The following is a 12,311-nucleotide window of genomic DNA, read 5'->3' on the forward strand; positions in this document are numbered from 1 at the left end:
CGTTTGTAGTGATTGGAGATGAATCCTTCTTCCTGCTGGCTCTGACACCTTCTAAATCCACAGCCGAGCTCTGAGAAGACCCTGACGTGGCCTTTTATATGAGAGTTTCCTAAAAGATGGAATGTCTTGCCTAATTCCCTAGCTTTCTACTTGAACCTCAACCAGTCTTAGCTTTCCTGCCAATTTCCCACCTGACATCATGCTTCTGTGCCCTTTCTTTCTCCGTGCCTGGGAAGATGTCTCGGAGCTCCTTTCTCTTCTCCTTGGGGGCAGTGAGTCAGCTTCTATAATAATGTGAACAAGGTTTACATGTCCTGACAGCAAACATAACCTTCAGGGTGCTACAGGCCAGGCTATCTAATCTACAGCTGTCTAATTTCAACCCTCAGCCTGGAGACATGGCATCTGGATCAGTCCCCAGGGTGGTGAGGGGGAAAGAACAGGTTTGAGGCAAGGCAGAGGGGGTCCACAGCATCTCCCTCACCTGCTCCACAGAAGGTGCAGTTGGAAGGCCCACTTCCTTGGCATCCTTGGCAAGTGTGGTGGCATGGATGGCATTGGTTGTCAAATTCAAATTTCTGTGAAGGACAGCTCAAAACGCAGCGACCGTTATCAAAAATCCTAGAGGAAGAACAGACTTTTAGAACTTGTCAGGGTGAGTTTCCAGAATGCTCCTAAGTATCTGAACATGTGGAAGTCATGTTGCACTGTACAGATTTGATTTCATTGTTTCAGAAACAAGAGGGGTGCCTGGGACTGATCATCTTAGAACATGTGAAATATTAGTCATGTAGCCATCCGTGGCCCAAGATTTGGTCCCAACAGCAGGCATGCCAGTACTGGCTGGGGATACAGTTCTGAGTCTGTTTCCAAACAAGTTAACTGGTGCCCACAGGGATTAAACCCATATTGCAGGCCCCAGAAAAACCTGGCCAGCAGTCATTCCAGGTCTCTGAACCATCAAGACACTAAATGGGCCTCTGAATCCAAAGGTCATGGAGAAAATATTCTTCCATTACTTCCCAGCAAACCCATACTTTGGAAGGGAAATGCCAGCTCCAGGGGCTCTTGCAGCATTGAACAAAGCACAAGATTAAGTGCTACTTACAAGCCTGGCCCTCTGCATACAGCAAGTAATCAAAGAAGTCTGACTTTGAGTGTCATTTGTGCAAGCATTTCCTGACCTGTAGGCATTACAGTCTCTATTTTCTGACCATGTTTGTGAATACGTACGAAAGCATTACAGATAAGATAGGACGTGGGTTTCTAAAACCTTCAGTTTTATATACATGTAATATATATCATGATGTCATAATAAATATTTTCACAGTTTTTCTTCATTATTTTTCTTATAAAGATCAAATGTGATACATAAATTGTATCCAAGAATTCTTCTCAGAAAAATACAAGACGTTTATGAAACACAGAAGCCAGATAGGCAATGTGAGGGTGTGCACCTGGTGTCCACGCCAGTGTCTAATTTGTAGGTCTTGGGAAAGGAAGAGCTGAGAACTTGCATTTCTAACAAGTTCTCAGGTGAAACGAATGCTTCTGGTCTGGACTTGGAGAACCAGTGCTCAAGGATAGCCTGTGTTACCGGGGAATTTGCAGAAGGATTCCCAAACAATACAGGCAGTATCCAATTGGCATCTCTTGGAGCTTCCTAAGAGTGGTAGTGATTGTATGCATTGTGGGGTCCCAGGAGCACAGAGCAGGCACATGTTCCTGAGGTTAGAAGGCTGCCACCCAGGCCCAGGAGAGCTGAGTGGGCCTACAAAGAAAGAGAAGAGCTGCCTCTTCTCTCTACCACCTCTCCCCACTCAGGCTGGACACCACACAAACGGCCATTTACAGGCCTTGAGCAACTTTGTTCCTGGTGTGGCACTGGTTTATGAAAATCCACCAAGCTGGGGGTGGGGTGGGCCATTTCAATTCTGGGTTTGAATGAAACTGGGGAGGAGAAAACATTTGAATAGCATGTCACCTGCAGTCTCCCATCTCCTGTATTCGACACCTGGTAAGCCAGTGTTATTTGCATGTTTGGAAACAGAATGGGATGCAAGCCAACAACATAAGACAGAAGTCATCTTCCTTCTGGACTCCCAGCGCCTCAGATTCTAGTCACCATATCCAACACCACTAGAACCAACAATTGTGTCAAACCACTTCAGAGCCTGGAGTTGCAGCCCTAAACAGACACACACACATCTAGCCGTTGTGGCAAAAGATCCCCTGCATCATGGTGTGGAAGGAGCCACCTGTTCCTGCAACCCAGATCTTTAGCTGATGGCACAAATGCTGATGAGGAAGAGGCTCAGCTCCATCCTGGCTCTATCACCCCCACCCTCCTTACAAGAAAAACCACGTGAGACCTATCTCGGGGTTTTGAATAAGGAAGCTACTCCATGTTCTGCTGCAAAGGGGTGTTTAGTTCTGGAAGTTTGTTTCCTTGCTAAATTCCTTTCAGGAAGGAATATGCCATCAGTGAAAATTTTCTTTAGAGGCCAGTGTTGTGGTGTAGTAAGTTAAGCTACCTCCTGCATTGCTGACATCCCATATTGGAGCACCTGTTGGAGTCCTGCTCCACTTCCAATCCAGCTCCCTGGATTAAGCAAATACCTGAGACACAGGGATCCCATGAGCACCGGGTCAATTCCCATCTGCTCCATTTCCCATCACGCTCCCTGCTAATGTGCCTGGGAAAGCATCAGAACATGGCCTAAGCTGGGGCTCCTGCCACCCGCGGGGAGATTTGGATGAAGCTCCTGGCTCCTGGCTTTGGACTGGCCTAGCTCTGGCTACTGAGGCCATTTGGGGGAGTGAACCAGTGGATAGAAGAGCTCTCTCTCTCTCTCTCTCTCTCTCTGTCTTTCTCTCTCTCCCTCTCTCTCTTCTTCAGATAAATAAATAAACCCTAAAAAATTTAAACACCTGCATGAGCCCTTTCTGAGGGTTTTGAACAAGGAAGCTGCTGGCTATTCTGCAGCAATGGAGAAAGAGCTTTATTTATTTATTTGAAAGTCAGAGTTACAGAGAGAGGAGAGGCAGAGAGAGAGAGAGAGAGAGACATCTTCCACCTGCTGGTTCACTCCCCTATTGACCACAATGGCCGGAGCTGCGCCGATCCAAAGCCAGGAGCCAGGAGCTTCTTCCTGGTCTCCCATGGGGGTGCAGGGGCCCAAGCACTTGGGCCATCTTCCACTGCTTTCCCAGGCCACAACAGAGAGCTGGATTGAAAGTGGAGTAGCCGGGACTAGAACCGGCGCCCATATGGGATGCCAGTGCTTCAAACCAGGGCATTAACCCACTGCACCACAGCGCCGGCCCCAAGGGTGCCTAATTCTAGTGGTTCATTTTGTCACTAAACTCAGTTTAAGATATAAAGCACATCATCACTTGTCCTTTATGGTGAGAGATGACAAATTGTTTGGGGGGATCATTTCTTTTGGGAGCAATGGCCTGTTATTCTCATGGGGAACCATTGAAAGTCATGCAGAAGCAGGGGAGGAAGCAAGACTGCTACTCCACACTACCAGAGAAAAGGGCCATGAATAGCACTTGATTTTAGGAAAGAATTGTGCTTTATATCGCCCCCTCCTGCTCCACCTGCAGGAAAGCAGAGGTGATGAACTCAGCTTTTCTAAGAGCACGATTCTGAAGACAGAAGGATGGAGAAAATAGTCACACACTGAACTGTAGCAATTCTCTTTCACCCTCCATCAATCTCAAGAAAAACTGCTGAGAAATTTGAAGCAAAGTCCCATTTCAAAAGGCCACAGTTTTCTATGGACACCAACAAACTTTCTCTGATGGAGGAGAATCCTGGAGATACTTGGCTCCGTGAAAGTGGAAAATGGGGTCAATGAAAATTTTCTGTAAAGGCTCGCAAGGCACCTCTAGGACTTCGAGTTGTACCAGTGATGGATTCCTGAGACCAGGGGAACTCATCTTTACAGGCCAAGAGCCTCTTTCCTCAACCCATGCATGCTCTCCACCTTCCCATGGGCATTAGTCCATTGCAGGACCACCAGGGCTCGCTCTCAGAAAGGAAGAAGGTGGCAGAGCCAAATGCCAAGAAGCTGGGCAGAGCTGATCTCAACACTGACACTGAATATTCTAGAAGTTTCTAGGGTGTGTGTGTGTCTGTGTGTGTGAGTGTGTGAAAGAGAGAGAGACACACACACACACACACACACACAGAGAGAGAGAGAGACAGAGAGAGAGATGTGAACTCTAAGGGAAGAGGTGGCAAGTGAGCTGGTCTTCTGCTGATTGTCAGCTTGCCCTAATTAAAGTCATCACAAGGCCACTTAATGTGATTTCTTGGTGCTTTAATGTTCTAACAGAATGAAATCTCATAATATCTTTTTCTCTGAATTCATAGAAGCACTTCAAATAAAACATTTGAGGGTGGATAAGAATAGAACTCTCTTTTAAAGACTTTTAATTAGTTTATTGACTCTGAATCCCCCTTAGGACTGAGTTGGGACATTAGCTTGGTCAATGAGGACTATGAATTATAAAGCTTTGCATGTTAAATACAGTGGCAAAGGGCACTTATTCACTCCTGGCTTTCATTGGTCTTCAGGGAGCAAAACCCAAGGATTCGTACAAATGTAAAGAGAAGTGAGCTGCAAGATGCAGAGATGACTATAAAATTTTCATTTCCCCTAAAACAATTTTAGGGTTAAATTCTCTTTAAAAATTGTTATTATTGGAAAAGTTTAAACATATATAAAAAGACACATCTATAAACATATATGAAAGACACAATTTTACACCCTCCCTTGTATTTATACTGTTTCAATAATTATCAGCACATGGCCAATCTTACTTCATTTATATCATCACCAATTTTCTTCTTTCCTATATTATTTTGAAACAAACCTGTAAGGTGATTTGAAACATTTCTCTCCCAGAGAAAGTCTCTTTAGGGATTATCCATATTTTGCCAGGACTGCTAGAGATACTCATATTTATAAGAACAGGAAGAGGCTCAGAGAGATCAACTATTGTGCCTATTTCTTGGCCTGTTTTCATCTCCACTTCAGATCTATTTTTCTCCATTCTCTGTCCATTTGTGTCATGGAAGCAAAGCCAATAAAGACTGGGTCCCACACTCAGGAGCTGTTCCCCAGTGGCCTCTAGTATCTTTTAACATGGAGAAACACTGCAGGTTGTCAGGGGCTGAGAGCAGAGAGAGAATAGGGTATTTGTTCCCCCTTCACAAACCTGCTTCCTCCTTTTATGGTTTGGGCAGTGGCTGCATCATCTACAGCTGCGGTTTGTATCAGGCGTCTAACCTTCTATGGATGCAGCAGAGTGTTAAATTTCCCCTGCTCTTGCTTGTACCTAACAGCTTACCCATTGGTTGACTGTGATCTGAAGGCAGGGAAAACATCTTTATTCTTAAAGATTTATTTATTTATTTGGAAGAGTTACAGACACACACACACACACACACACACACACACAGATATTCTATCCATTGATTCACTCCCCAGATGGCCACAAGGGCCAGAGCTGGGCCAACGCAAAGCCAGGAGCTTCTTCCAGGCCTCTTAGGTAGCAAAGGCACAAGTACTTGGGCCATCTTCCACTGCTTTTCCTAGGCCCTTTGCAGTGAGCTGGACTGGATGTGGAGCAGGTGGGACACAAACTGCCACCCATATGGGATGCCGGCATTGCAGATGTTGGCTTTCCCTGCTAGGCCAAATCCCAGCTCCCAGAGAAAACATCTTAAAGAACTCTCAGACCCTGTACCTAACTCAGAGCCAGACATAAAGCAGATGCTCCTGACTTGTATTGTGTAAACACAAGTCTACCTGATATGGTTTGAATGTGTACCCAATGGAGAGATATATTCCAAGTCTTAAGAGAAAAAAAAACTGTCAACTCAAAGTACTGTACCCTGCAAAGCTCTCATTTATGAATGAAGGCAAAATAAAGACCTTACATCCTGAACATTTAAAATTAACTGAAAAGTGATCACTGTTAAATATAAGAGTGGGAGTAAGAGAGGGAAGAGATGTACAGTTCAGCACATGCTCATTCAGACTTACCCCTAATGGTAGAGCTAGAAATGTGCCAGGGATTCCAATTCAAACCCACCAAGGTAGCATGTACCAATGCCATCTTATTTGTTAAAGTGATCAGTTTAAGTTCATAATTGATCATAATGATAGGATTAAGTGTCAAAGGGATCACATAAATAAGACCAGTGTCTGCAAATAATAACTGATATAATTAAAAAAGAGAGAATGATCCTACATGGGAAGCAGGATACACAGCAGACTCATAGAATGGCAAATGCCCTAAACAGCACTCTGGCCTCAGAATCAGTCCTTAAGGCATTCGGATCTGGCTAAAAACCCATGAGAGTTTTGTAGGCATGGGAAACCAAGACACTGTGGCAAAAAATGACCTAAATGAAATATCTCTGTGAGTGAGATTCCAGTGGCAAGAACGGGCCATCAAAGAAGGAGGTACCTTTCTCTGAAGGGAGGAGAGAACTTCCACTTTGACTATGGCCTCGTCTAAATAAGATCAGAGTTTGTGAACTCAACAGGCTTCCGTAGCCTTGGCAGCTCATGACAAGAGCCTCGGGTGATTACTGACTTCATAAATATGAGTGTCAATTGTTAATTCAATGGGAGTCACTGTGCACCTACTCCACAAGTAGGGTCTCTGTCCTTAATGTGTTGTACTATGAGAATTAATGGTAAAACTACTACTCAGACAGTACTCTATACTTTGTGTGTCTGTGTGGGTGCAGTCTGTTGAAATCTTTACTTAGTATATACTAAGTTGATCTTCTGTATATAAAGATAATTGGAAATAAATCTTGGGCTGGCAGTGCAGCTAACTAGGCTAATCCTCCACCTGTGGCACCAGCACCCAGGGTTCTAGTCCCGGTTGGGGCACCGGATTCTGTCCCAGTTGCTCCTCTTCCAGTCCAGCTCTCTGCTGTGGCCCGGGAAGGCAGTGGAGGATGGCCCAAGTGCTTGGGCCCTGCACCTGCGTGGGAGATCAGGGGGAAGCACCTGGCTCCTGGCTTCGGATTGGTGCCAGCGCATTTGCGGGGTGAACCAATGGAAAAGGAAGACCTTTCTCTGTCTCTCTCTCTCTTTCACTGTCTTAACTCTGCCTGTCAAAAAAAAAGAAAGAAAAGAAAAGAAATCTTGATGAAGAATGGGATGGGAGAGGGAGTGGGAGATGGGATGGTTGCAAGTAGGAGGGAGGTTATGGGGGGAAAAGCCACTATAATTCAAAAGTTGTACTTTGGAAATTTATATTTATTAAATAAAAGTTAAAAAAAGACCTTCCTTAACAAACAGAAATTGAAATAATTTGTTACCACTCATCCAACCTTAGGAAAGATGCTTTAAGATGTGCTGCTGCACACAGAAACACAGAAAGATGGTCATCATTGTGAAAGAACGTGAAGGCAGAAAATCTTCTGGTAAAAGTACAAAGTAAATCCAAAATAAACAATAGCAATACTTATAGAAGAATGGCTGTGCCAAGTCTTTACTTGTCAATAGTCACCTTGAATGTAAATGGCCTCAGCTATCCAGTTAAAAGATACAGACTGGCTGAAAGGTTTAAAAAATAAAACCCATCAGCCGGCGCCGTGGCTCAATAGGCTAATCCTCCACCTTGCGGCGCCGGCACACCGGGTTCTAGTCCCGGTTGGGGCGCCGGATTCTGTCCCTGTTGTTCCTCTTCCAGGCCAGCTCTCTGCTATGGCCAGGGAGTGCAGTGGAGGATGGCCCAGGTGCTTGGGCCCTGCACCCCATGGGAGACCAGGAAAAGCACCTGGATCCTGCCTCCTGCCATCGGATCAGCGCGGTGTGCCGGCTGCAGCGGCGGCCATTGGAGGGTGAACCAACGGCAAAAGGAAGACCTTTCTCTCTCTGTCTCTCTCTCTCACTGTCTACTCTGCCTGTCAAAAAAAAAAAAAAAAAAAAAAAAGAAAAAGAAAAGCTTTAAAAAAAATAAAAAATAAAACCCATCTAATTTCTGCCTACAAGAAACACAATTCAGCCAAAAAAAAAAAAATACATGAAGATTGAAAGTGAAAGCATGGGAAGGTATTCCATATTAACAGAAACCAAAAGGAGCTGGTGTAGCCATTCTAGTATCAGACAAAATAGACTTTAACACAAAAACTGTTAAAAGAGACAAAGAAGGGCACTATGTAATGATTAAGGGATCAATTCAACAGGAAGATGTGACTATTATAAACGTATATGCACATAATTAGAGGGCACCTGGCTATTTAAAAGAAATATTAATGGATCTAAAGGGAGACATAGACTCCAATACAATTTTAATGGGGGACTTTAATACTCCACTTTCAGCAATGGACAGATCAACCAGACAGAAAATCATCAAGGAAACAAGAGAGTTAATCCACACTATAGAACAAATAGACCTAACAGATATCTACAGAACTTTTCACCCCACAGTGGCAGAATACACATTCTTCTCACCATTGTCCAGAACTTTCTCCAGGATAGACCACATGCTAGGTCATAAAACAAGTTTCAGCAAATTAAAAAAAAATCAAAATCATATTATGCATCTTCTCTGACCACAATGGAATGAAGCTGGAAATCAAATCAAGAATCTTTAGAATATATGCAAACACATGGAGAATGAACAACATGGTCTTGAATGAACAATGGGTCATTAGAGAAATCAAAAGAATTTCTGGAAATGAATGAAGATGACAATACAACATACCAAAACTTATGGGATACAGCAAAAGCAGTGTTAAGAGAAAAGTTTACAGCAATTGGTACCTACATCAAGAAATTCAGAAGGCACCAAATAAATGAGCTATCAATGCATCTCAAGGACCTAGAAAAACAATAAACCAAACCCAAACTAGTAGGAAAAAAGAAATAATTAAAATTAGAGAAGAAATAAATAAAATTGGAATAGAAAATACAAAAGATCAGCAAAATGAAGAGCTGGTATTTTGAAAAAATAAACAAAATCGACACACAATTGGCCCAATGAACCAAAAAAAGTGGGGGGGGGGTACCCAAATCAAGAAAATTAGAGATGTAAAAGCAAATATAATAAGACACAACAGAAATAAAAAGAGTCAACAGAAATTACTACAAAGAGCTGTATGCCAACAAATCAAGAAACCTAGAAGGAATAGATAGATTTCTGGACACATACAACCTACCTAAATTGAGCCATAATGATAAAGAAAACCTAGATAGACCAATAACCAAGACAGAAATTGAATCAGTAATAAAGACTCTTCCAAGAAAGAAAAGCCCAGGATTGGATGGCTTCACTGCTGAATTCTACCAATCATTTAAAGAAGAGCTAATTCCAATTTTTCTCAAGCTATTCAAAAAAAATTGAAAGGGGGGAAATCTTCTGAAACTCCTTCTATGAGGCCAGCATCACCTTAATTCCTAAATCTGAATAAGATACAGCAGAAAAAGATAACTACAGATCAATTTCCCTGAGGAACATGGATGCAAAAATCCTCAACAAAATTCTAACCAGTCGAATTCAACAACACATCAGAAAGCTCAATCACCTGGAATCCCAGAATACAGGGATGTTTCAACATTCACAAATCAATAAATGTGATACATCACATTAACAAATTGAAGAACAAAAACCATATGATTATTTCAATAGATGCAGAGAAAGCATTTAATAAAATAACTACCCCCTTTCATGATGAAAACTTTAAGCAAACTGGGTATAGAAGGAACATTGCTCAACATAATCAAGGCAATTTATGACAAACCCACAGCCAGTGTCCTATTGAATGGGGAAACATTGGAAGCATTCTCACTGAGATCTGGAACCAGACCAGTATGCCCACTCTCACCATTGCTTTCAATATAGTCCTGGAAGTTTTAGTCAGAACCATTAGGCAAGGAAAAGAAATCAAAGGGCTACTAATTGGGAAGGAGGAAGTCAATCTATCCCTATTTGCAGATGATTTTGAAAGTTAATCCACAATGCAACAGCATTGGAATGCGGTGCAAAATAAGTGATGATTGTGTCAAGGAGATTCAGCCACCATCAATGGATTAATGATGTTATTTTCATGGGAATGAGTGAGTTATAAAAATGAGTGTTATGATATGACAGAGCAGAAAGGCTGCTGATGGATCTGGTGCCATGTCCTTGGTGTTATAGCCTCCAGAATGGTGAGCCAAATAAACTTCTATTGTTTATAAGCTAGCCAATCTCAAGTGTTCTGGTAGCTAACAACAGAATGGATTGAGACATGACTCAGGTAAATTCCCTGGAAATCATTTTGCTGCTCTTTCAAAAATAAATAAGTCAACATCTTCACATTTCACGATATAGTTTCTTTCTTTTTATCTTCTCAACCTCATTCCAGGAAAAATAAGGGGAAAAAGGAAGATAGCTCATTATCATATTATAACCTTTCTTGGACATACGTGCAAGTAACTGACATCAGGGAAGAGACATGGGTAAAGAAATAGAAGGCTCAGGAGATGAAAAGAAAAATGTTTCTGTGGAACACACTGTTCTCAAGAAGATACCTTGGTTCAAGATCCATTCACATGCTTTTCTTTCTTCAAAAGCTAAAGCATTAGCTACTTAGACAAGCAAAACTACCAAGACAACTCATCAGGCTTACCTCTGGTCTCGTGCTTAAAAGAGATCTCTAAGTGGCCACTATGGTGGTAGAAAATTTTTTCTCACTTTTGGTGAGCCTGGAACAATGATGACTTCTGCAGTGTACATTAGGTGATGGAAGCTGTGTTGTTTTTAAAAAAATAGCAAAATAAAACCCACGAAAAGATGTCCAAACACACGATGTGATTTGATAGATGGTATGGTGGTGAGATAGAGGAGAAATAATTGAAGAAATGTGTGTATCTTATAGTATGCTTTAAAGTTACTTTGAAGAAAATTCAGTATTTTGAAGGCTTATCTTAAAAAGACACTTAGAAAATGTTCTTATGGTTACCATTGAGAATTCTAAAGGCTATTCTTTTTTTCTTCTTCCTTCCTTCTTTCCTTATTCTTTTTTTTCATTTCTTCCTTCCTCTTTCTGTGGGAGCTATTTGGAAAGTCAATCCTATCATATTGATCACACAATTTATCAAATTCAATAATGTATACCTCTGTAATAATCACTACGGGTGATAAAGAGAAAAAAACTCTGCCCCCCTGTTCACAAGGATATTATAGACCTAAGGAAGCATTAGGACTAAATATGTGCAAAGCAGAGGGAATGACCATTCTAGAGATCAAAGCACCTGTTTTTGCAGCAGTCTTGTTATGCTGCTTCCTGCACATTCAGCGGAGCAGTGATGAGGCCATTCACTCAGAAGCTAACAAACAGTAAGAGTTAGGATCAAAGGAGTATTGACAAGAAAATGCAATAGGCTCCCAAATCTCTGCATCAGAAATTCCTTGTGTGTTAGCAGAGATGCTCGTCCCATTGGCATGCGTGCTATTTCTATATTCACTCAATTTTCAAATATTTATTGAAATATAAAGATGAGAATCTCAAGGGACTCATAGACTAATGAAAGATGGATTTTTTTAAAGATTTTTTTTATTTGTTTGTTTGACAGAGTAAGAGACAGTGAGAGAGAGACAGAGAGAAAGGTCTTCCTTCTGTTGGTTCACTCCCCAAATGGCTGCCACGGCCAGCGCTGCACCGATTCGAAGCCAGGAGCCAGGTGCTTCCTCCTGGTCTCTCATGGGGTGCAGGGGCCCAAGCACTTGGGCCATCCTCCACTGCCTTCCGGGGCCACAGCAGAGAGCTGGACTAGAAGAGGAGCAACCGGGACTAGAACCCAGTGCCCATATGAGATGCCGGCACTGAGGCGGAGGATTAACCAAGTGAGCCACGGCGCCAGCCCCAAAAGGATAGATCTTTTAAGAGAATGTCTGCAAAGGCTATAGATGCTTTATGGAAGTTTAGGTGGAAATTAATTCTGCTGGAAAGTGATCAGAAATACCGTCTGTGTTTGCCACCCTTTTGCCCCTATAACTACAATACTGGAAATAAGCTACTTAAGAAGAAAGGATGTCCATTTGGGCTCCAAGTTCTGGAGGTTCACAGTAGCAGATAGTGTAGCCTCATTGATCTGGCATCTGCTGAAGGCAGTGGGCTGCAGAACATGTGCAGAAGAATAATCACATGGTAAATCCAGGAAGCATAGAGCAGCTGGGCCTGACTCAGGCTTATATAATCAACTTCTCATGAGATCTATTTCTTAGGGCACAGCCTCAATGACCTAAGGACTTCCCACTAGGGTCTACCTCCTAAGTACATAATT

At 42.4% G+C, this 12,311-nt stretch overlaps 1 protein-coding gene across 3 annotated transcripts in view; it reads right to left on the reverse strand.

The window, feature by feature from the left end:
* Positions 1-12,311, reverse strand: part of PCSK5 (proprotein convertase subtilisin/kexin type 5) — a 442,208-nt gene that overhangs the window by 99,736 nt on the left and 330,161 nt on the right. For all 3 annotated transcript variants that reach the window (XR_001793338.4, XM_089336653.1, XM_051858772.3), the window contains one exon: positions 485-621. Coding sequence is in view for 2 of the 3 variants with exons in the window: in XM_089336653.1 (XP_089192779.1) it covers positions 485-621 (137 nt within the window). In the remaining variant the exon portion in view is untranslated. The remainder of the gene's footprint in view (positions 1-484; positions 622-12,311) is intronic.

The sequence above is a fragment of the Oryctolagus cuniculus genome, chromosome 1, assembly GCF_051225735.1.
Source record: "Oryctolagus cuniculus isolate XC-2025 breed Fujian yellow rabbit chromosome 1, ASM5122573v1, whole genome shotgun sequence".
NCBI lineage: Eukaryota > Metazoa > Chordata > Mammalia > Lagomorpha > Leporidae > Oryctolagus > Oryctolagus cuniculus.